This window comes from Tetrao urogallus (genome assembly GCF_951394365.1).
Source record: "Tetrao urogallus genome assembly, chromosome: 2".
Classification (NCBI taxonomy): domain Eukaryota; kingdom Metazoa; phylum Chordata; class Aves; order Galliformes; family Phasianidae; genus Tetrao; species Tetrao urogallus.
The window spans coordinates 39,332,924-39,358,937 of NC_136814.1; the positions used below are offsets into that span (position 1 = coordinate 39,332,924).

Consider the following 26,014-nt stretch of genomic DNA (forward strand, 5'->3'; position numbering starts at 1 on the left):
ATCTATCACAAGTTGTACAGCCATGCTAACAAAGGGTCAAGCATGAGCAAACAAACTCTTATTTTTTTTTAAACACACTTATCTGCAGAAAATAACTTAGATCTACTCAAGGAATTATGGAAACACCGAAGTGGTACCACTCACTCTTTGCAGAAAGTCCCATCCCCCAAAATGCCCATTTTCTTTGCTGTTTCTGTTACCAGATGAGGAACTAACCACAGTAAACTGGAAGTTAATCTGGCAGTCTCATAAGGTGCATGTTTATGCCTGAAAATACATCTGGAGGTAGATGAAACATTGATGCTTTCTTCACAAATTAAATCATGATTTTCCCTAGAGTACCATAAGCAGTTTTTCACAGATCAACCAAACAGTCAGCTTACCTTCAGGTACAGATTCAGCCCATCTTGGATCAGAGGCAGGATAATCATCCATTAAATCCACACTAATCTGAGTCACTGCCCTATCCAGTTCAGCATCAGAATCCACATCTGTGTTACTTGGAAACAGTTCAAGCACCATGCTTTGAGCATTAACTATATCTTTCCTGAGATAAAAAAAAAATGCAATATGTATGAAATAAAAAAAATATATGATAGGATTATAAGAACAAGAACAACTCGATTTGTAGCACCTTTTGAGATATTCTTTTTGTATTTCAGACTATAAATATTGAACACTGTTTGGGCTATCTTTAATCACAAATAAAAGGTATTCCGATTCTTTTAATGTAAGCAAATTGCAGTCTTTAAAAGTAAAAAGCTTAATCAGCAAGTGTATGAAGTTACTTTTTACTGTCCCTATTCTTACTAAGAGAAAAAGATTCAGCCTTTGCTCTGTTTATTGATTGTCATTGATAATTAAGTCTCCAAAGATCAACTGCTTGCTGTGAAATCCTTGTAAGAGTACAAGATATCACTCCCATGAGTGACAATACAGTAAAAGCTCTCAAAAATCTGACAAATGCTATAATGCATTATTCATATTTCCTACACATTTTAGAAGCTCTTTCTATTCAGGTCAGTAAATTAAGAATAAGGAAGAAGCATCTAAACATTCTTTCAGCTTTCAAGGCAAGACGATGTACTGAAGCACTGTAAGAAACATTCAGTATACAAAAAGCATCAATTTGATTTTGTGATTAAAAATTATTGTAGTCAACCAAGGATTACCGTGATTCTAAACTATTAACTGGAAAATATTTATGCTTTTAGTGTTAATCAGAATTTGTGCAAATGCTTGTCTAAGCCAAGTGTCTTGAAATAAAAATCAGAATCGCATCCAGAAATCAAACAGAAGTTTACTAAAGTAAAACAAGAATGTGTTACATCTTTTATGGGAAGGAAGTTCTATCTTCATCTCTCCACAGGACACATATTTCTAAGGGATTTATGTGCTGCTTTATTGCCTCCATCAAACCACTGTCATCAGCCAGTACAGTGCAAGAATCAACTCTATCTCTCCCCAGAACATCCATACAATGACCACTAGATCTGTAAGGTTGACTGTGGTCGATGCACAGCTTGCGGATTTGCACATTTCCATGAGCTGCACAACTTTTCTCTACATCAACTGCTTTACCATCTGGGTCACTGCTACAGCTATTCTCTCAAAGATTTCTCAGTTTTTTATGCCATTTTTTTTTTCTAGTTAAAAATGTTGTGCAAACCAAACTATTAATTTCTTCTGGTTCTGTAAATGTAACTCTTTTGGTTTATACTACATATAACCCACATATATATAACTATATAACATTAGACTTTCATGCTGTTTCACACAGTTCTCCCTACTACTCCCAACTTTCCTCTGACCCTGTTTCCAGTCCCTTCTGCACATTCTCAGAAAACTGAGGTTTCCTAAGTTCTGTGCAAGTTCGCATCTTATTCTGATATTCTTTATTCTATGCAATGAATCCCTTATACAATCTTCTTCTTAAATTGCTTCTTTCCCAATCTTAAGATTCTTTACAGAGATTAGTCTTAAGAGTGTTTCCATTTGTATGCTTTGTAGCAATGAATATATATTGAAAACAATCCCTTCTAAATAGAATTAATCCAAGCCTGCATCTCCATATATCTTCTCATCTGTCCTCTTCCTCCTTCATGTATCAGCAAACCTTTCAGAGGCATTCCAAGTGTTGCAACAGTAAGTTTGCTTTCCTTAAGATAGTTTGAAGAACAGTATTCATTTCTACTTTTACCCTAAAAATGTCACTTTTTTCTCACTTCTATTTGTCAATTTAAAAAAAGATGCCATCTTTCCACAAAATCTGCCTTGTTTCCATTTCATGGAAATAGAATGATAGCACGATAGAATGGCCTGAGTTGAAAAGGACCGTAATGATCACCTACTTCCAACCCCTCTGCTATATGCAGGGACATCAACCACTAGGATCAGTTCAATGTGTTCTGAAGTGTTACTGAAAGCTGATAAGCAAATAAAGGTGAGAAACAATAGGAAAACCTATTTACTTTTAACAACAAAGTGTCACAGTGAAAGAACAGAGAAAACAAATGAACAAAGCTGAGAATATTCTCACTGACACTAACAGAGTACTGCAGGGTTTACACACAGTAAACAATATCTTTCGTATATAGGGTCTGTTCCTTCTTAGCATACATCTTCAGCTAATGGAGAAGTGATGCTCCTGTGCTATTCTAAGTGCACGTGTCACTAAAACCATTGTTAATTAAGGAGCACAAAACAGTAAGCCTTTACCAAGACAATTTCCTACTTAAGTACCAATGTGCCTTCAAGAGTAGCAAAAAAAGTCTCAAAGATAGAATGCAATTTTTACCTGCAGTACTGTAGAAAAGCAGCTTTCAGTAACTTTGTCTTATCTTCCTGAGCTACAATTTCTAGCCTACTGGCTGGATCAAACGCAGGACTCTTAACAACACAAAGAAAGTATTTCAGATGAAAGACAAATAGCAAGTTTCATTATGAAATTAAAACTGTATTTCTTCATAACAATATAGATTCAAAATAAAAGTGCCACTTGGAAGCAGTTGTGCTTTTTAAACCCAAAAGATAACCTACAATAAAATAGCTCTGTGTGTGTACATGTAATATGTGTACACGTATGCTTTAGGCATTCAAAACTAACATTTTGATAGAATTTAACAAGGTAACAACAAGTTCCATTGCTCACAAAAAGTGCAGACAAATCTAGACAGAGATTAACTCAATAAGAAAAATATAGTTCCATTTGAGCTACCACCACAAAGGTTTTCCACTAAAATACTACTGTATAGTAACACATCTAAAAAGGTGATTTAACTGCAATAAAAATTCAAACTCACTCTTAGCCCATCAACACCACTCCTATTTCCTATTTTAGCAAGGTTTTCCACTCTTCCAGCTACTCCAGAGACATCTTGACAACAAATTCTACACACATTTTAAAGACAACAATTGAAGTATTTAAGAGTTTACTAAATGCACAGTGGCCAAAATTGCAATAAAAATGCTATCACACACATTTTGGTACGGCTGTATTCCAACAAAAACGCATAAAAGAGCAGAAACAATATTCAGCATTTATCAATTCAGACTCCAAGCTTTTCAGAATGCAGTAAGAAAATTCTGTCTGTTACACACATAAAGGAAGAGGCTTTAGGGACCATCCCGACAGAAAAGCAAGAGCAAAATCTCCAGTCTCTAAAGTTTGAACTCAGCGTTCTATCAGGCCCAGTAACACCTACTAATAGACCTGTGAGAAAAATTCCATATTTCTTAGAGAATTCTACTTCAGATCAAGGGGTAGGGAGAAGAAACACCTTACCCAAACTGACAAATACTGCAAGAGAGAATACAAACTGTCCAAAAAAACATTTTGCTTCTGTTCTTGCTTTTCAACCATTACCTCACTTATTGGTCCAGCAACAGAAGAGGACAGAGAATCTTCAAGGTCTTCAGGAAGCAGAGAAATGTTTTCTCTGGATAAGATGGTAATAAGTCCACTTCTTTTGGCAAAGAAGATGGGGAGGCTAGTATAGGAACCTGCTCCTAAAATGCTGTCTCCTGAAATGGCAACAAAGGAATAAAGGCATGTCAAATGCAACAGTAAGAAGAAAATATGACACAGTTTCATAAACATACATAAAATTTTGTTAGGAACCAATAGTAATTCCTACAACTGCACCTGACTTACAAAAACCATGAATACTGTTTGCTACCAATTATGTACATTTCAGTGTACTGTTGAGTGAAAACAAAACAAAAAAAAAAAAACCCACCCCAAAAAACCCATCAAGATTCTGGTAGCTCAAACTCTACCTAATTTCTGCCTCAGACTGAAAAACACCTCTGAATATCAAGGACAATGTACCTGGACACCTGGTAAAAATACCTATGATGAACATTAGGCTGACCTTCAAAACAAAGCTAATTTCAAGAAAAACTGAACATTAGAGGGAGGGAAAAAGGAAAAAAAAAAAAAAAAAAAAAAAAAAAAAAGGCCAAAACAAAATAAAGACACCCAGGGCATTAGTTTTGCCCAGAAAGGTTGTGGGTGCCCCATCCCTGGAGGCATGCAAGGCCAGGCTGGATGTGGCTCCGGGCAGCCTGGTCTGGTGGTTGGCACACAGCAGTGGGGTTGAAACTGGATGAGCATTGTGGTCCTTTTCAACTCAGGCCATTCTATGATTCAGTTATCAGGATCGTAGATTTACTTCTTTTAAAATACTGCAGAATAATCAATAATGGTATCAGGTGTCAGTTTGGTGTTTTCTCCATACACCTACAAAAAAACTTCAATTTGAAAGCCATAAAAAGGCATGTAAATATGATTCTACTCTTATGAAATACAATGGCATAAACACATTCAATTAAAAAACCATCAACAAAAGATTACATTTTTCCCCTGCATGCTACCTTGAAAGCCAAATAAAATTTTCTCCTGTGGTAATGAAATTCTTCCAGTTCCAGTGGAACAAGCAAACACCTCATCTTCTTTATAGAGGTAAGCAGCGTGGCTGAAGTAATCTGGGACCACCAGGCAGCACATTACTTCCTCTTCAGACTGAAAGTGTTACATGTGAACAGTATCATAATCAAAACCTTAAACAAATAAACATCTAACATTTTTAAGGCTGATCTAGAGTTGCATTAAATTTATTTTCCTCTTTTTTTTAAAACAAGACAGGGATAAAGCAACAACAACAAAAAAACACCTCAGACCCAAAAGGATGCTTTTCATTTGCCCTAAAGTTTAAAATTGTAGGCCTATAACTAGCAGTGCTCCCCAGGGATTGGCACTGACACCAGTTTTATTCCACATCTTCATCAGTGACCCAGATGAATGGATAGAGTCCACTCTCAGCAAGTCTGCTGACAATACAAAGCTGGGAGGACTGACTGTCATATCAGAAGACTGAGCTGCCATTTAGTGGGATCTGGACAGTCTGGAGAGTTGGGCAGAGAGGAACCCAAGGGCAAGCATAGAGTCCTGCACCTGGGGAGGAATAAGCAACTGCATTCAGCAGTATAGGTTGGGGGACGACCTGCTGGAAATGACCTCCACAGAGAAGCTCCTGGGTGTCCTCACTGACAACAGGTTGGCCGTTAGCCAGCAGTGAGCTCTTGTGGCTGAGAAGGCCAAAGGTATCTGGGATGCATTACAAAGAGCGTGGCCAGCAGGCTGAGGGAGGTACAGACTCCCAGCTCTGCCCTGCTGAGACCACATCTGGAATACTGCGTCCAGTTCTGGGCTCCCCATTTCAGACAAGCATCTCCTAGAAAGAGACCAGGGGAGAGCAGAACATGATTAAGGGCTTGGAGTACCTCCTTATGAGGAAAAGCTGAGAGATGATCTCAGTACTGTTTATATTTGTCTTAAATACAGGAGTCAAGTTGATGGCAGTGGACTCTCTTCGATGGTCAGCAACAATAGAACATGGGGCAATGGGCAGAAATAGGAACACACTAACATAAGGAAGAACTTCTTTACTGTCAGAGTGACAGAGCACTGGAACAGGCTGTCCACAGGGGATGCAGATTCTCCTTCTCTGGAGATATTCAAGACCCACTTGGATGCCAAGCTGTGCAACCTGCTGTAGGGAGCCTCCTTTAGCAGGGGAATTCAACTCAATGATCTCTAGAGGTGCCTTCCAACTCCTACAGTTTTGTGATTCTGTGATCTCTTTTTTGTTGTTTTTACAAAACAAAACTCCCTACTCAGTTTAGAGCTTTCATTTGCATACCTGAAAAGATGGATTATACTGTGTGACCTCCACAACAACATCATCAGACATCTGGAAGCCTTTATCTTCTACGGTTATCAGAGTATAGTAGACAAGGCATGGATGATCTCCAGGATGCCATGCTGCAGCAAGTATCACCAGTCCATCACTATTCAACAAGAGATCACATCAGTAGAGGTGATAATTAAATATTTCTCTTGCTTGAACTCTATCACTTGGAAAACAGATATTTAAGTACAATTACAAGTAAATACTTTCCATATTGTATAGTAATACAATATTTTAAAAGTAAATTACTACTTCTTTCAGAAAAGCAAACTCTTCGTTCTTTCATTCTGTTTTAATAAAAATATGCAACTGCAGTACAAAACTGAACCAATCCAGTTGTGGAAATTTTATGTAATTAAATCAAATACAAGAGATACAGAAAACTTCCTACATTTGCTGTAATAAAAGTTCTACTTGCTATTCACTGTCTTTGTATTAAGAAAACCTAATAAAAATGACATTAAAAAATGAAAGAAGTTATTCTTAGGTAAAGAGTCATAATACTAGAAAGCTAATTTTGTGCTTCATGCTATGATTATCTAGTTAGCTGATGTGCTTATTTTATTAACAGTGGCACTCAAGTAAAATTAAATTTTAGTTTATTAGAAAAAGATTTTGATAAGAAAGCAGAATGCAACCAGTAGATTCACTTTACCAGATGAACATCAGGTGAACTTCCTTACCGATTCTGCTGTAAATCCATATACTGTACATTTACTCCTCCTTTAATATCTTCATAGTTACTCTCAGAACCCTAAAAACAAACAAAACAGAAAGAAACTACAATGTATCTGACTTAAAACCATACACAAATAGGCTGCTTATTAAGGAAACAAAACAAAACTTCCCAGCAAGTTTGTTCTTACCCAAATTGCATCTGAAATGTGTTCCTTCAGGATTCTGTTGATATCCCAGCTGAGAATATAACGTTCTGATGAACTGTCAATCTCCCATTTGTTTAAATTTGAATTTGTTAGCACATAAAAGCTTGATCTCTCTTTATCCCAAAGAACACTAGAAATCTGCATTTAAAATAGAAAAATCTCAGATACAATGATCTATATCACTCAGTCCACACCAAAATTACTTCCTTGGGAAACTGGAACAAGAGGTGAGACTTAAAGGCTTTGCAAACTCCGCAGGCAACACTGTGCTTTAAAGCTGGGCTTTTTTTTTCAGATCTAAAGAATAAATAATAATTCTCCAATACACAACATACATATTTACTTGATTCCTGTCTGCCTTTTTATTGGAAAAAAAAAAAGTATATAACATAAAATCATTAAAGGTCTTCTTTGACATCATATACCCATAGGCAAACTTGTGCTTTTCTTCTCCAAAACACTGAGACTAGAAGGCACAGACAGAAATTAAAGTAGATTAGCATCTGAATTTTTTCAGGCTTACCACAGCATCATTTCCAGGTGATAATATACCCAGAAGAGAAGAAACTTTTCGACCAATTCCAGAAAACATGCCCTGACCTTGTGGCAGAGCATGCTGATGAATCTTGCCAGAATTATCAGGAATCAGTCGAACTAGTTGGCCTCTGGAAGATGATAAAATAAAGCTTCCTCCCTTTAAAAAAAAAAAAAAAAAAAAGGAATTACGTTAAAAAGTTAAAAGCACATTCCTGAAGTAATTATATAGTCATAAAATTCTTTGTCACCTTGTGAAGAGAAAGACTGAACAAGACACCAGCCATTCATATTACTTGAGCATTAACAGAGATGTTATATATTTTTATATACATCTGAGTAGGGCAATAGCAAACATAACTGCAAAAAGATATTACAATGCCAGCGTCGTACAAGATCAGAACATATTCTATGCAATATAAGAAAAAGGTGGGGCTGTTAAATGTTTTTAGTTTTTTTTGTTTTGCTTTGTTTTTGTTTCTAAGAAATACTACAAATCAGCACTTAGCTAAACATTTAACTGGTAGTCAATAGTGGAAGAAAGTCGTTTACTTAGCTCTGAGAGCATCACATTTATACCCATGAAACTCATTTCAGTCTAACCACAGTACTAAAATCCCATGAAGCACTGTGGACCTTATACTGAAAATTAGAATTATCTTTGCACTAGAAGAATGTGAAGTCTTGAACATAAGGCAAAGCATGCATTCCACTGTAGGTGCTTATACATGTTATTTTAAAAGCAGGAACTTCTGTGCTACTGCATTTTTTGTGTGGGTGCACTAATGGGTGCATCTACATTAAATCTGCATCAGGAGCGTGCTTCTGAAGTGATCTGCTAGTCTCCACGTATTGCATGCTGGATCACATACCAGTACTCTACATGTACTAGCAATATATCCTTTGAAGGAATCTAAACTGAAAGATGGGCTCTGACCACTGACAGACATTCACTTCATTTCATGAACTTGTTTCAAATAACAGCCCCGTAAAAATTAAACAGCGTAAACAGTGGCTTTGCCACATCACCAGCCACAGCCTGGAGGCTACTAAAACAGCAAAGTTTACTTAATTTTCATGATCATACCATACAAAAGTTATGGTACAGATTAATTCTGTCCACCAACAGGTGGACTAATATCCAATAATGCACTTTTAGATCACTGGTTCCTTTAGCTGTAAATTCTCATGCATTTTAACAATGAAGTCAATGTGAAGATCTCACTTTCCTCAGTTTGACGCTTAAAAACTGGGCACAGTAAAGCAGTATTTTTATATAAATCTATTGCACTGTACCTTCACTGCTGTCAGGAAACTGCATAGAGAGCCTCCAAAGTCTGTGAAAGTCTCAGTATAAGAACCCTCATGGGCAAGACTGGGCCAGTAGCGCACAGAACCTTCGCTGGTAGCAACCATTATTGCCAGGGACTTGAAGTGGGAAAATAATCATCATAACATGCAAGACAAAAAACAATCAGACTGCAGCTTTACCTACATCACCTTATTTTACATAACAAGATAGCAAGACTGTGAAGGACTCACGCGTGCAAATGTAGTGAATACATATGGATGCACATTCACAGGCATACACTGAACAGCAGGATGACTCTGCAGCATATCTTAATACATGCAGGGAATGCTCTACTTGCTTATTTTGCTAGTAATAGCTTGTACGGGTTTGTGTTTCTGATACTTCAGTTTGCTACTGAAAAGCAAAAATTTACAAGACGAGTTGCAAGACAAAAGATATAGTGGGGAATTCTGGATGCCAAGATGATGACTTAAAATGGAAGATTATAATTAAATAAAGAAACTGCTCTGGATTGATTAAGAAAATGAAAACAGATTTTTTTCTTCAAAAAGACATAAGGCCACTGTGTGCCTCTAGTAGGGCTTCTGACTTAGAAAACCACCCAGACACCAAATTCAAAACATGATGCAAGAGACTTCCAACATCAGCTGTGCTACAAAGACTACGAAAAGGGAAGGTGCTCGTTTTTGCTTTTCAGCTATGTGTACTCAGAATTAAAAGACAGCTGAACTCTTTTCAGCTAGCATGCAGATCAGTTGCATCTGCTTACACTATTTGAACGCTAGTTAACTGAATATTTCTTCATTGGCTGGGAAAGCATGCTAAGTAATTATCATAGAAACTGTACGGTATTCTGATTACATAACATGTAAGGGGCATAAAGAGATGAGACTTTATTTCAAGCATATTTAACAGAAACCAACAATCCTAACTTTTAAAATATAACAAGTACACAACTTTAAAACAGATTGAAAACAAAATACACCAGATAAAATAGAACACATTCAAGGTTGGTCCAACAGTATTTTTAAACACAAACTTTAAAAAGTTGGATCACCTGCAGAGAAGATGCGTCACCTGAGGAACTGAGACAACATATAGCTGCTAAACTGGAACTCCACTGGTAGTCGCTGGGTGGTAGCTGGAGTTCCTTGCACAGAGATAACTGTAAGAGATGCAATTATAAAGATGAGACTGTAAGAACTTGCTCCTGTGCCACAAAGTCTCCACAGCTGTTGACCCTGACAAAAATTGATTTTAAATTAGCCTGCACACTGCATAAGGGGAAAAGGAGAACACAAGATAAAAACAAAGTCAAACTTGCTGAAAAATCTCTTTTATCATAACAAGCAAATGGCTAAAACACACACAAACACACACACTTTCAAACACAGCAGTTTTGCTTTTGTTATTTCTGAATGTTTCTCACCTCTTTTCAGAGGTGCCATTACTTAGACATATGTTAATGTAAGATACTAACAAGACCGCAGAACAAATTAAACAGAAAGCACTTGAGAAAACTGTGGCTCTGGGAAGCCTGGTCCAATGGTTGATAACCCTGCACACAGTAGGCGGGTTGAAACTAGATGATCACTGTGGCCCTTTGCAAACGGACCATTCTATGATTGTACGAGTCTATGAAAGCCTGAGGAGGGACAACATTCTCCTATCTTAAGAAAAGTGACATATCAATCAGAAAAACAATAACCGCTGAAAAAACCTCCGTTAAGTACCAGAATCCTTGACATTTCTGCACTGACATTAAGAGCAGAATAATTAACAGATGTTGCAGTAATTGGAAGGTAAAGATTTTGTGACTACAGGGCTCCTCTGAACATACTTGCTTCGCACTGTGCTGCTGTGAGAAAAATGTTCCCAGAGAAAAACATATTTTTCTTGACATAAAAAAACTAAGGAAATATACATTCAACACTGCTGAAACTCACTTCAAAGTCACTCTCAGGAGCGTTTAAACCAACGTGTAAGATACCAACTCTTTTCAAAATACTGGAATAACTTTATCAAGGCTAACACATTGAAATGTAGAACTTGCACTTGGATGTTAAGGTGACAATTAGAAATGAAAAGAGAAATACAAAGCAGTTAAACTCTGCCAGAAACTTGAATTATTGCTGTTAGCATGACCTCTTATCAAATGCTGCTATCAGTGGAAGAAGCAAACTTCAAGTTATAAGGAAGCCTTGATTTAAAGCAACACAACTGGGTAACTTGTCCTACTAGCTCAAACGTACACATTTTTCGTCTTAGTCTCTCATTTACCTTTGCAACAGGAGACTGACCAATCTTCCATATAATCAGCCTCTCTTTATGGACTAGCCATGCCCATCCGCTTTCATCCACTTGAACGCTCAGATGGTCATCAGCTACACAGAAAGTAAATTTTTCAAAGGGTTAATATTTTACAACAGTACAGAGTAAGCTGAAAATCAAGTCACCCTCAGTCTCGTACACAAAGAGCATCTTTTGCAGCAAAATTAAATTCCTTGTTAGATCTTCCACATATTTAAGACACCAATAACTAAATACAGTATAAAGAATCCATTTTTCAAAATATATAATAAAATATAAAAAAATCCATTCGTCAAAATGCTCAATTTTAGAGTGAAAAGCAGCACAACTCTAGAAGCTAGCCAATCATTGCAGATAAAAAAACATCTTTAAAATAGCTGAAGAATTTTACAAAGCTATTATAAAGCTTTATATCCTTGGTTTCTCTTATCTCCATTAGATAAATGAAGCTTAAGTAATTTACTGAACTGAGAAAACAGTTTCTATTATTGGGGTTTTAGAACTGATAATCAAGCCATCGCTTCTATTTTCATCCACTGGTTTTATCACCATTACATGAGCTGAAGCTTAATTTAACTGACTGTATCTAATTTAATGGCATAGAGCATGTGGATTAAAAAAAAAAAATAAAAGAAGGAACAACCAGTTCAGGAAACAAGAGAATCCAAAACAAGTTAATATCTGAGCTATGCTTGTATGCATTCATATGCCTGTATTCTTACAACTGCAATAACAGTTAAGCATGCTGGATTCTAACAAAGTCATAAGCATTTCATTTTCCACTCCAGTCAGCTTTTAAATAGCATCAACACCACATTAACTTCTCTTGTCAACTTCCAGAAGGAAAACAGTGGATAAGATCTAGTCTTACCATCAGCGTTTCTCAAGGCTTCCATCACCTTAACAGGCAGGGCAGATCCAAAAGCTTTCACATCGTAGTTAACAGTCTCACTTGCTAAGGGATGCTGTATAACTCTGGTGGGAGTTGCTCTTAAACAAAACAGAAGTTGTTATTAGTTCTCTATTGCTTCTTCAGAAACTCCAACGGTTCTTCACTTCAGATGCTTTTCATGCTTCTGTTTTGTTTTCCATGCATAGCTTCCTGTTCCTTTCTCTATTTCACACATATCTGAGGAATTCTCACACTCAAGTTAGTAAGAGAGGGTTAGAACATATCAAACTTGCATCATTTTATATTAAATTCCGAAAGAATAAAGCTAAGAAAACAAAGTAACCTCACACACCACTGAGTTCTGTCAAGAAATTATTATTACAGTGATGGATGCATGGGGGATCGCTCCACCAACATGCACGCCGAGAAGCAGCAACTACATATTTAAAGGCAGAGCATATACATATTCACTACATTCCAAGGACGTGGGCAAAAACTCCAAGAAATAATTCACATCTCTGCTGGTCGTGGGATGAAGGATGAAGTCATTCTTATTGTAAATTTCCAGCCTTTTAAGGGAGGGGGCAGCCCAAAGCTGTTCATTATTCAGGAAGCACAAAATGCTCAATTATAGGGCGTTTCAGTCAGAACTGGATAACGTGAGGCAATACAAAATATCCTACCAAGATCTCAGTCAACACAATCCAGACAATACTGGGCATGTGAATTTGCTGCATCTTTCAGAAGGGCTCCTTAGCGAATATCACTAAATAAATCATGTCTATAAATAGGCAGAAAACTCTTATTGTAGCCTGAATTACGTATAAAAGAAAGGAATCAACACAAATAAAATAGAAAACAGAGGCTGATTTAAACACTGTTTCCAGCAGAGGGCAAGATCCTATTCTGTAGGACCTGTCCTGATATCTAAACTCTTCAGCACAACTGTAAGAGCAACCGGAGGGAACACCTCACTCGCCGTGCGGCGTTATCTAGGATTTCTCCATCGCCAGCCCGACTGCTGATTGCCTCTACAACCGGCTACTGCTACTGCAGCACCGAGCACCCTGCCCAGACTCTGCGATGCCGCTCGGCGCCCTTCAGCTGAACTCACCGAGCAGAGAGGGAGCCGCTCCTCCGAGCCACCGGGGAGAAGAGCCCGGGGGAGCCGGTCGCCGCCACCATGGCCAGGTTCTTCCTGCTGCCCGGTCGGGACAGGGGGCTCGGAGCGGCGCTGCCGAGGGCCCAGCGAGCCGAGCCGCCCGGAGTCCGCGGCGAAGCGGGAGCCGAGGGGAACATGGCCGGAGGAAGGGAGGCAGATCGGACGCTCCCGCGTGGCGCCCCTGAATGACGTTTCAGCGGCGCCGGCGCCGACGTATGACGTCACTGTTCTGCGCCCGGCTGGGCGGGAAGGGAGCCTCTGTGCTGCAGTCGGGGAAACCCCGGGGGCAACCGATCGCTCTCTCAGGTTTCCGCGTGCGTTTCCAGAAGGTTGATGGCCGTCTACTCAGGGAGCAAGTTGGGCTGTGTGTAGGTTGTCGGAGGAGATAATCAATTAAAATGAACCGAATGAATAAATAAACATTCACAAAGTACCCATCGTTCTTTCCCACCGCGGTGTTTGATTAAAGAGAGCATTTAAGCTTGCAGCTGGTGATTTGCCGTTTGATTGAAAAACGGTGTAGCAAATACTGCTTAGGCAGAGCAGCTGCAAATAGCTGCCGGCCTGCTTTGGAATGAAATTAGTCTGGAAAGATAGTGGCAGCTCAGATTCCATCATCTGCAGACAAAATTCTCATTGATTGGTTATTTACTGTGAGCGGTTTATAGGAAGCAAACTGAACTGAGTGTGCCCTTCAGCACTGTTCAAAGAAAGTTGTGCATAGAGGGTCTGCAACATCTTCATGAGAAATGTCGTGAGTTACCCAGCAGGTCACAGCATTAACTGATTTGTCTCGTAGCATCACGAGTTCAAGATTTCTTAAGCAATGGGCGGCAATTCTCTCAACTCAAATAGTTGGAAACATCAAGCAATGTGGTCTCAGCCAGTTCACTCTATACCTTTGTAAAAACTGGATATTCTATTACTCCACTAATAGGAATCCACTCCCTTTTCAAAGATAACCAGTATCTTGGTATCAGAAGATTTAAAAAAAAAAATACATTGAATTAACTGCTTGCAACCCAAGTTAAAAGAACTTCAGAGTTGCCAGTCATTCACTGCATTTAAGATAAATAGCTTAACAAGTAGCTTACGTTACAGCAGGGGAGATTCAGGCTGGACATTAGGAAGTATTACTTTTCAGAAAGGGTGATCAGGCACTGGAATGGACTGCCCAGGGAGGTGGTGGAGTCACCAAGCCTGGGGGTGTTCAAGGAAAGGCTGGATGTTGTTTTGAGGGACATGGTTTAGTGGGAGCTATTGGGAATAGGCGAACGGTTGGACTGGATGATCTTTTAAGTCTTTTCCAACCTTGGTGATTCTATGATTCTAATAAGATTAATGTAAGTAATGTAAAAAGATTAAATTAATTAGTAAAATTAATTTGTCCCTCTCTACTCTGACCTTTTGAAGCCCCATCTGGAGTACTGTGGCCAGATGTGGGGCCCCCAGTACAAGAAGGACAGGGAGCTCTTAGAGAGGGTCAAGAGGAAGACCACTAAGATGATCAGAGTAAAATGCATTAATTAGTAGTAGATTCTGAAAAAAGTATTTGTGTTGCATATTTATCTGTGTGCATGTGAAGTTAATTATTTTTAAATGTTTGGGGATCATTTTCACTTCTTTCCAATACAAAGGGGATATGTTTAGGCCAAAGTAGCACACCAGTGCACACAGCATAGAAGAGAGGTGGTCTTATATAATGTACTGCAAAGGCACTTTAAAAACTACTAATTGCAAGAAAGTTCTGGCCTTTCACCCAGGATATGTTGGATAAGCTTGATCTGACTTGTTAAATAGACTTTAGCTGTGATCAGAAGCTTTTCTGAGTACCATTTGGCATTTGCAGTAGCAATACCCTCGTTCATGGAACTGATCCTCTTCTTGTTAACAGTAGCTTCAGCAAAACAAATAGCAGAGAGCAGAGATTTTTGAGCACAGCCAACAACAGCCCACAACATGCTCTCATGTTTTATTAAATAATTATAATAAACAAGCAGACTGTGCCCTCTTAGAATCACAGAATCATTAGAATTGGAAAAGATCACTAAGACCATCTAGTCCAACCTTCAACCCCCACGTACCCGCTAAACCATGCGCCAGGGTGCTACATCCACACACTTCCTGAACACCTTCAGGGACAGTGTCTCCACCACATCTCTGGGCAGTATGTTCCAATGCCTCATCACTCTTTCTCAGAAGAAATTTTTCCTGATATACAACCTAAATCTCCCATGGTGCATCTTAAAGCTGTTATGGCTTGTTCTATTGCTGTTTACCTGGGAAAAAAAGGCCTGCCTCCACCTCACAACAACTAAGGTCACTCCAGAGTCTGCTCCAGCCTAAACAATACCAGCTTCCGCCACAGACCTCCCTGGAGACAGCTAGTAGAAAAGGTAGAGAATAGGTTGTGTCCCAGCAGCAGTCAGTGCAAGTGGTTTCATCAGGAGATGATACCCGTCTCCTGAACTGAAATTGTTTTTAGGGAAAACAGCAGGCGTGCTCAAATCATCTGTAGTCTGGATGTAGTCTGATTAATGATGATGTAACTTTTCATATCTTCAGACAAATCTGTCCTGCACTTGTTTACAGATTATTTATTCTCTTGCACTATTTAGGGGAAAAGAACAGCTTAACCTATGCCAACATGCTCACAGGCATTGCATACCTTGGCATTAACTTTGTTTTCAGTATACCTTCTTTCAGTATCAAGATGTCGTTCTCCAGGTAATGGCAGTAATCTTCAGAAAGCTTCAAAGATGTTTCTGAAATCAACTGCTTTCTGAAACTATTGGCAAGTTTCTCTTGCGTTTTTTCTTCACACTCCTTTTGATTCTGTGCTGATATTTTATAATCTGCCACAGCCTCTAAGCACTGCTTGAGAGCACCCTCCTTCACTCGCAGCTCCTCATTTGCCCTTTTTTGCAGCAGTGACTTTGGGTGTTCCACCTCCAGCTGTGCAGAAAGGTCGCACACTGTATGCAGTGGAAAAACAATGCTGTCCTGTATTTGTTTTCAGCTTATTTATTCTCTTGCACTAGTTCGAGGAAATGAACATATTGATGTGTTCACAGATTTGCATGCCTTGGAATTAGCCTTGTCCAAATCCTCTTGCATGTATTTTTTTTTTCAGTGAGTCACTTAAGTCAGCAGAAATTTTCTGAGATGCTTCTGCGACATGCTGCTTTCCAACAGCTTCAGCAAGCTCTTGTTGCAGCTGTCTGAGTGTTCTCTAGAGAAACAATGGTGCAGGAGTGTGAAGCAAAAGGTAAAAAACTAAAGCCTGCATTTTTACTTCTGCTTACCAGTTCCTATACTTAAATCATATTTCTGAGTGAAGCACAAAGGGAAGAAAAGTGGTAGAGGACAATTGCCCAACGCTCACTGAGGTGCAGAGCTGGGATTTGCCACTTTCCAAATGGCAGCAGAAAGGGAACAAAACAGAGGCAACTCGAGGGATGGCCTTCCAGGCAGGTAGCTCATAGCTGGTAAATTCTAGAAGCGCCAGATGCCTTTGGGAGCTGCTCTACTTCAGTGTCCACCTGACCTTTTCTTCTGCTTCGTCTGTTTTGCGTTTAAAGACATCACACTGCTCTTACCTGGTTGGTCTTCTGCGCATCTTCCAGCTGCTGACAGAATAAATGCATACATTTACATTGGGGAAGGGAAATGTCCCTGCAGAAAAATATAAACGGCCATTCTCAGGAAAGACAAAAGGGTGGCTGGCATAGGCAACTCTCTTTTGAGAGGAATGGAGGGCTCTATATGTCAGCCTGACCCTACCCACAGGGAAGTGTAATGCCTCCATGGGGCCCAGGTTAGGGATAATTCTAGAAGACTCCCAAGTCTGATCTGCCCCTCTTATTACTACCCTTTATTAATAGTTCAGGCCAGCAGTAATGAGGTTACAGGCCTTCTTGGCTACCAGGGCACCCTGCTGGCTCACGGCCAATGTGTTGTTCACCAGGATCCCCAGGTCCTTCTCTGCAGAGCTCGTCTCCAGCAGACAAAGGAGGAAAAAAAAAAAGTGTTAACCACTTATGGCCAATCCAGCTCAGCCTCCTGACTAATGGGGCAGGGCACTCCCAGGCTGGCACCTTGAGAAAGGAAAGCAGTGGGGGGGGGTTGGGAAGGGTAGGGAGGTAGTGGATGGGTCTAAAAAAAACCCAGAGCAATGGCAGTGATCTGAAGAGGAATGTTAATTTACTAAATCCAACAAAATCAAAATGAGAGAGTGTGTCCAAAGCTGAGGCCTTATGCTGTAGGCTGCAGAGGGAACCATGTGCTTCTCTGCTGCAAAACAGAGAGAAAGAGAGAGAGAGAGAGTTTTTGCATGTGGTTGTATAAAATGTGATTGTGCAACTGCCATTAGTACATAACATCGTTGTTACTTTTTGTGTTACTTTCTTCAACAAATCACAGTAAACATCAAGGTATTGGTATCTATGTGCAACAGTGCTTCCTAAGCTCCATATGCACATTTTTCTTTTAAGCAAATACTCTGTATGACTGTAATTCTGTAAAAACAGACTACAGAATAATGGGACTAGCTCAGAGTGCTTAGCCTTAGAAGAAAACATTCACAAGAGCAGTTGTGGTGAGATGGAGGAACTTTATTGAGAAGCAAAGATTACGCAGTTCTACAAAGAGAAGTGTGGCACAGAAGGGGTTTTCTACCCAGGAAGACCGTTGCTCAAGTTGTCTCAAATCCCTGCGCATCATTTGCTGAGCTTGAGTGACTTTCAAAGGTTTTGGTCAGACCAATGGGGCAGAAATTGCCACTGCTTCTCCATCTGTGTTGCAGAGACTGAAACAGGGCAGAAACTGCTGCTGCTACTCCATCTATGTAAGAGTCATTGAATGGGGCACACAGTACTGCTTCTAGTCCATCTGTGAAGGAGAGATTGAGCGGGGCAGGATTTGCTCCTGCTACTCCATCTCTGTTTGAGAGGTTGATTGGTGCAGAAGTTGCCACTGCTTCTCCATCCGTGTTGGAGAGTTTGAGCAGGGTAGAAGTTGCTGCTGCTACTCCATCTGTGTTGGAGAGATCGCGTGTGGCAAAAGTTGCCCCTATTACTCCATGTTGGAAAGATGGAGTAGGACAGTAATTGTTGTTGCTGTTCCATCTGTGTTGGAGAGATTGATCAGTGCAGAAGTTGCCACTGCTTCTCCATCTGTGTTGGAGAGATCAAGCAGGGCAGAAGTTGCTGCTACTCCTCCATCTCTATTGGAGAGATTGGTTTGTGCAGAAGATGCCGCTGCTGCTCCATCCATGCAGGTGTCATCGAATGAGGCATAAACTTCCACTTCTAGTTCATCTGTGGAGAGAGATCAAGCAGGGCAGAAGTTGCCCCTGCTACTCCGCCCATGTTGAAGTGATTGATCAGGGCTGAAATTGCCACTGCTGCTCCATCAGCTTTTGGAGAGACCGAGTATAGCAGAGTTGCCCCTGCTACTTCATCTGTGTTGGGGAGACTGAAAGAGGCAGATGTTGCTGCTGATACTTCGTCTGTGCTGTCCTCTGCCTGTTCAAAATAAATAAATACAAATTGTCAACACTTCAGCAAATCATCTCAGAAGAGGGTGTAATGGCAAACATTTTATCAATCCAGAGGACCATCACCTGCATGACTTTAGATTCCAAAGGGACTTGTCCTTGATTTTCCTGATCTGTGCAATCCATGCAGTGCACGCGAGCACTGCAGCTAGAGGGACAGAAGGCACATTCAGTTGCGTGCACTTCCTGTTGCACTCCTATGGGCCCTTTCTTGGCCACGTGTTCCAGACTGATAGCAAACTGGGAGAGAGCAGCACAGACTTGCTAGTAGGTACTTAAACGTTGTTTTCTGGCATGCTTGGTTTACTAGCAAGTTCTTCCCCGAATCAAGGCTGCTATGAAAGACACAGCGAACTTTATTCCCAGAGATGCTGACAGCCCACAGTAGCTCCAGGCAGCCTTTCTTCCTGCTTCCAGCTACTACTGGCCAATGGAGGCAGGGGATAATGGGGATGACCAGAGGGGAAGAAATGACATCTAGAACAGGTGTCCAGTTATTCTGGGAGGTATATATGGGCAGGATGGGCTATGTGCAGGGAGGCCAAATTCACCTGTGGGCTTCCATCATCAGGACATCTGCTGATTTTGCCACGGATGTTGGGTAGAACAGCCATGACAAGAGGAGGAATAACGTGTTATTGCGAATAATAATGTATTATTGGAAAATTAACCAACCAAACAACTGACAACAACAACCACCACCACCACCAAGAAAAGGAAGAAAATGTTTTCACTTACTTGTCTTATTTATTTGCAAGGCTTCTTCGAATGTCCTCACCCACCCGGAACAGTTTTTCTGACAAGTCTAGCTCTGCTTGCCAGTGTGCTATTTGCCGCAAGCTCTCCTGATGCATGCTTTGGTCTCTCTCCATTTCTGATGTCAGAGCTGCAATTCTCTGCCTCTGTTCCTTTCTAAACGTTGCTTCTCTGGCATTGATCTCCTCTAGCTTGCTTTGAGAAGCTGCCTGCATCGGAAGAAGACAGTGCAACTTGAAGGAACAGGAAGAGGCAGACAGTGCCACATCCATGTGTCCTTGCAGCCAGTTCCCATACCCAATGGAAACAAGATAGCCCTGCTCAGTGAAGGAGCCGTGCTTCCTCCCTGCCATCAACACTCAGGGAAGAAGTCAGAAATGACTAAATGTCTTTCCGTTATTTTTACCTCAGAAAGAAACATACCTGCTCTTCTGCTGTTTTTACATGAAAGCTAGTATTGAGCCACCTCCAACTCTATAAGGAAGGGGATGAGGAAAAGGCTGCCTATTTCTTATGCACCAAGATCACACGACACACACAGACACACTTTCACACATCTCTCTTCAGCTTCCTTACAAGGAAGCCAGAGGCTCTGCACTAACAGAACTAAGTGTAAGAACTAAACGTGTAACAGAAAACTCCCAAAAGCAATGAGCGCAGCGACAACTCAACGCGGTGTGGATACAGATAGGAATGGCACATCAGTTTACCAGAGAAAAGAGGCTGGGCTCTTGCTTCGGCCCCATTTCTTTTGGAGCACTTTCTTCGTGCCACCTTCCACTCTGTGAGAATGGGCTACAGCCCGCTGCAGTGGCCTGTGGGCGATATTGGTGAACCAGGTCCTGCAGCGCCCGATTTGTCATTTCTAGCTGCAGCGAGTTCTGCCGTTCCATCTCCAGCTGTACGGAAAGTTCAAACACCTGCATGCAGTGGAAAAAACAATCTCCCTTAATCAGAGTGCTCTAAAATCCCCACATCCTGGGGAACTCATTCACATGTGTGTGTTGCTGGAGCCCCTAGCGTAATGCACTAAGGCTGTAACTTTTGCCAAGGAAAAGAGGTGCGTTTTTTCTAAAGCAAGCACGACTTTCTAATCTTTGCTGAGAAGACTGATGCAGTCTTGACCCTTCTTTCCAGAACGGCTCCAAAGGAAAGGCACTTGACTCCAACGGAATTATGCAACTCCCATGCCTGTGAAGTAATGCTCCCACCACAGACCTCCCTGGAGACAGCTAGTAGGAGAGGTGGAGAACGGGATGCATCAGTCAGTGCAAGTGGTTTGCACAACACCCATCTCCTGAGCTGAAATTGTTTATAGGGGAGTAAAACAGCAGGTGCTGATATTTTCATCCTGAATTACAGCAGCACCAGCGGGCAGTGGACAAGAAGAGCGGTCCTGTTCTCTGCCGGTGCTTTCACCGCAAACCAGGCTGGCTCCTTTCCTTTTCATTTGCACTCACCTCTGCTAATGTCCTCTCAGCGTGGAGGGAAAATGCAAGAGAGTACTTTTGTTTGTCACCAACGCTACTAACAGGGAACAAAGATCTCATTTTGCTGTTGAGAACTTGCAAACAGAGCTGCTGAACTCAGAGACGCTTTGTGAGGGCATGCCTTGTGGTGTCACAGTACTGCCACTACATCAGGAAAGGCATCAGAACAGCAGCGAGTCTCGAAGGAGGACAAGCTGCTGCACTCTTCCTTCCCTGGATGCTGCTCCCAAGCCACTGCTTTGCCCCTCAGCCTGAAAATGAGCTCCCCGAGAAGCTGCTTGTGTTCTGTGAAGTGACAGGGGAGGAGGCAAGGAGAGTAATGTACTCTAAGGACCGAGTAAGAGCTTCCACTGCCCCTTTGCAGCAAGGGATTGCCTCTTACTTGTGGCTGAAAGCAGATGGCTTTGTTGATGTTTCAGATCAGATCATGCTCTGATCAGGAAAGCCATTGCTAACAAATGATGTGTCTTTTACTGCTTTCAGATAAACGCGTCCTGCACTTGTTTTCAGATTATTTCTTCTCTTGCACTATTTAGGAGAAAAGAACAGCTTAACCTGCGCTCACAGGCATTGCATACCCTGACATTAGCCTTGTCCAAGCCTTCGTTCAGCATCAACATGTCGTTCTCCAGGTAACGGCAGTAATCTTCAGAATGCTTCAGAGATGTTTCTGAAGCCGACTGCTTTCTGAAACTGTTGGCAAGTTTCTTCTGCATTTTTTCTTCTCGCCGCTTTTCAAACTGCGCTGATATTTTATAATCTGCTTCCGCAGCCTCCAGGCGCTGCTTGAGAACAGCCTCCTTTACTCGCAGCTCCTCATTTGCCCTTTTTTGCAGCAGCAATTTTGAGTGCTCCAACTCCAGCTGTGCATAAAGGTCACGCACCTGTACGCAGTGGAAAAACAACAGTGTCTTACGTTTGTTCTCATCTTATTTCTTCTCTTTCACTCGTTGGAGGAAATGAACAGCTTTGCCCCTATCAAGGCGTGTTCACAGATGTTGCATACCTTGGCATTAGCCTCATCCAGATCCTCTTGCAATTTCAAGTTTTCTTTCTTCAGTGAGTCACTTAAGTCAGCAGAAGTTTTCAGGAATGCTTCAGCAATCTGCTGCTTTCCAACAGCCTCAGCAAGCTGTTGTTGCAGCCGTCCAACTATTCTCTAGAGAAATGTGTGAAACAAAAGGTAAAAAACTAACTAAAGCCTGCATTTTTACTTCTGCTTACCAGTTCCTATACTTAGATCCTATCCTTGAGTGAACCACAAAGGGAAGAAAAGTGGTAGAGGAGAATCGCCTGATGCTCACTGGGGTGCAGAGCTGGGATTTGCCACTTTCCAAATGGCAGCAGAAAGGGAACAAAACAGAGGCAACTCGAGGGATGGCCTTCCAGGCAGGTAGCTCATAGCTGGTAAATTCTAGAAGTGCCAGATGCCTTTGGGAGCTGCTCTACTTCAGTGTCCACCTGACCTTTTTCTTGTACTTTGTTTCACGTTTAAAGACATCACACTGCTCTTACCTGGTTGGTGTTCCGCACATCTTCCAGCTGCTGACGCAGTGAAAGGTTTTCATGCTGGAGCCGGGCCACTTGTTCCTGCAGAACTTCCCACTCTGCAGTTTCTTTTCTTGGTTCACCTTTTGCAAGGTGTGAAGCACAACATTCCTTTGCCTGCCTCTGGGCCTGGAAAAGTGCTCTTTCTGTTGCTTCTGAAAGCAATGCCTCTTTCTTGAGCGTTTCTTCCCATTGCTCCAGTGTTGTCTTTTGCCTGTGAGCTCTCCTATTGGATTTCTTCTGCTGCTGACTTAAGGTCTTGTTGCTTTTTTGCAACTCAGGGATGTTCCCAGAGAGGTTTTCCATGCAGGAGGGCTCAAGTTGCATCTTAAATCGCTGCTTTTTATCATCTGCTGAGCTTGAGTGACTTTCAGAAGTCTCAGTGAGACTGAGCAGGGCAGAAATTTCCACTTCTACTCCATCTTTGTTGGAGAGAATGAATGGGGCAGAAGTTGCTGCTGCCACTCCATCAATGTTGGAGGGATTGAGTGGGGCAGATTTTGCCACTGCAACTCCATCTGCGCTGCCCTCTGCCTGTTCAAAGTTAAAGAATACAAATTGTCAACGTTTAAGGAAATCGGCTCAAAAGAGGATGCCATGGCAAGCATTTTATAAAACCAGAAGAAGACTGTCACCTGCTTGACTTCATATTCCAAAGGGCCTTCTCCCTGGCTTTCCTGCTCTGTGCAGTCCCTGGGGTGCACGCGAGCACTGCGCCTAGAAAAGACAGAAGGCACGTTCAGTTGCGCACACTGCCTGTCGCACTCCTCACGGCCCTTTATTGGCCACCCGTTCCAGACTGACAGCAAACTGGGAGAGAGCAGCACACACTTGCTAGTACATCCTTAAATGTTGTTTTCCTGTATGCTATGGTATATCGGCAAGATCTTCCTCAAAGCAAGACTGCTGTGAAAGACACAGCGCGCTTTACTCTCAGCGCTGCTGACAGCCCACAGTAGCCCCAGGCAGCATTTCTTCCTGCTTCCAGTTGATACTGGCCAATGGAGGCAGGAGATGGAGGGGGTGACCGGAGGGGAAGAAATGTCTAGAATGGGTGTCCCGTTATTCTGGAAGGTATATATGGGCAGGATGGGCTATGTGCAGGGAGGCCAAATTTGCCTGTGGGTTGAGCTGCCATCATCAGGACATGTGCTGATTTTGCCAGGCTTTTAAGCACCCTATGTGCCCTCGAGAACAGAAAGTAGGAGGCACAGACCTTCTCCGTGTCATTCTCAATCTCAAGAAAAACTTCTGGATCTTCTCCATGATCCGTTGGGACTGGGCACTACCACCAGCACCACCAGCACCACCGCCACCAGTGCCAACACTGCCAGTACCAATACCAGCACCAGCACCAGCTCTAGCACCTGCACCTGCACCTGCAGACACTGTGCTTGTGGGGGCTGTGCTTGTGGGGCCCCAGTTCTGCTAAGCGCTTTGTGACATCACAAAGGGTTTGGTGACACATGGTGCCAGTTGCCAGGGCTACCAGTACCAGTGTTCCCTTTGTAAGGCCCTTGGGGCAGAGGGAGGGTCTCATGTGTACAAAAAATATATGCGTTTACCAGGGCAACATGGCCAAAGGAAGCAACCCCTTGCACACCTGCAGGAGTACAGGATGCCCAAGTTTGCTGCTCCATATCTCCTGTGTAGCTTTCACTCAGAGCTCCTCCATTCCCTCTGGTTGTATCTTCATATCTTCTTTGTTACGGTCACTGCAAGCACTGAGTTGCCCTGGTCCCCTTGCTTCACACACACATCCCCTTCAGTCCTTTCCACAGCGTTCCAGTTTCCTCCCTTTCCCTTTTTGGGATGATTGGAGACCCTTCTTTTCTTCCAGGCATGCTTACATCCTTTTCACTCCACAGACTCTGCTCCCTTCCAGCATGCTCATGTGCTTTCCACTTCCCAGGACACATTGGTGACCTGCTAGGAATGGGGTAGGGAAATGTCCCTGCAGAAAAATACAAAGGGCAATTCTCATTAAAGAGAAAGGCATCCTAATAGACAACAGCAGAGTGGAGACTTTAGCTTGGAAGAAAACAGCAGCTTGGTGCAATGTATGTTCTACAAAGGAAGCTGTAGTAAGCCCTGAGGGAATCATAGAATCATAGAATGGCTTGTATTGAAAATGACCATAATGACCATCTAGTTTCAACCACAATGCTATGTGCAGGGTCACCAGCCACTAGACCAGGCTGCCCAGAGCTACATCCAGCCTGGCTTTGAATACTTCCAGGGATGGGGCATCTGCAGTCTCCTTGGGCAACCTGTTCCAATGTGTCACCACTCTCTGGGTGAAAAACTTCTTCCTAATATCTAAACTAAAGCTTCCCTGTCTCAGTTTAAAACCATTCCTCCTTGTCCTATCACTATCTACCCTCGTAAACAGCCGTTCCTCCTCCCGTTCATATGCTCTCTTCAAATATTGGAAGGCTGCAATGAGGTGTCCCTGCAGCCTTCTCTTTTCCAAGCTAAACAATCCCAGTTCCCTCAAACTTTCCTCCCAGGAGAGGTGCTCCAGCCCTCTGATCATCCTGGTGGCCCTCCTCTAGACCTGCTCCAAGAGCTTCACGTCCTTCCTGTGCTGAGGGCCCCAGGCCTGAACTCAGTACTCTAGATGGGGTCTCACAAGAGCTGAGTAGAGGGGGACAGTCACCTGCCCCTCCCTGCTGGCTATCTCTTTTTAAATGAAGCCCAGAACACAGTTGAACTTCCGTGCTGCAAGCGTACACTGCTGGCTCATGTCCATGCTGCTGTAGGCACATTACTCACAGAACAAACAGTTCCATTCTAGCTCCGTTAGTTCTGCCCAGCTCATCAATGCGTAGCATGAATATAGTTTGGAATGGTACCTGCGATGTAACATCAAGGTGTGTTGCAGACAATTATCTTTACACATGTCAGTCCTGCTACGGTGCTGATGTTCATGCAGCAAGACCAGAAAGGCTGTTGACACTTTGGCAAAGTCCTCACTTTGCTTCCAGGTGAGGCTTCTGGAGCTCTTACTGGCCCAAACACTGGAGCATGGGGGGGAGGGAGGGGACGCCCACATCGCCGAGTCAGTATCTGTTTCCACCCATTCTTCTCTCTCAAACTGCTTTGCTCTGCTCGGCAACAACAGGGCAGAGGCTCCACCACTGTGCAGTGGATATCACCTCGCCCTTTTGGGAGAGAGTTACAGTGGTTTTGACCCAGTCTCACACCCCATAGTTCTTCATTAGTATTGCAAGGGGTAGGAGAGGCCTGAGGGCTCACTGTAACAGGAGCACAGTCTGTCTGCCGATTCTTCTCTGTCACCTGTTTGCAAAGCGACCA

General features: G+C 42.1%; 1 protein-coding gene across 1 annotated transcript in view; it reads right to left on the reverse strand.

Annotated features, from left to right (window-relative positions):
- The window catches only part of NUP133 (nucleoporin 133), a gene marked incomplete at both ends in the record, with an annotated part of 30,347 nt that extends 16,865 nt beyond the window's left edge, over positions 1-13,482 (reverse strand). Inside the window, 13 exons of the mRNA XM_079550313.1 lie at positions 384-547; positions 2,798-2,889; positions 3,866-4,023; positions 4,876-5,023; positions 6,204-6,351; positions 6,935-7,005; positions 7,118-7,273; positions 7,659-7,829; positions 8,966-9,097; positions 10,039-10,146; positions 11,262-11,365; positions 12,163-12,281; positions 13,298-13,482. Coding sequence (XP_079406439.1) covers positions 384-547; positions 2,798-2,889; positions 3,866-4,023; positions 4,876-5,023; positions 6,204-6,351; positions 6,935-7,005; positions 7,118-7,273; positions 7,659-7,829; positions 8,966-9,097; positions 10,039-10,146; positions 11,262-11,365; positions 12,163-12,281; positions 13,298-13,482 — 1,756 coding nt within the window. The remainder of the gene's footprint in view (positions 1-383; positions 548-2,797; positions 2,890-3,865; positions 4,024-4,875; positions 5,024-6,203; positions 6,352-6,934; positions 7,006-7,117; positions 7,274-7,658; positions 7,830-8,965; positions 9,098-10,038; positions 10,147-11,261; positions 11,366-12,162; positions 12,282-13,297) is intronic.
- Between the last annotated feature and the right edge of the window lie 12,532 nt (positions 13,483-26,014).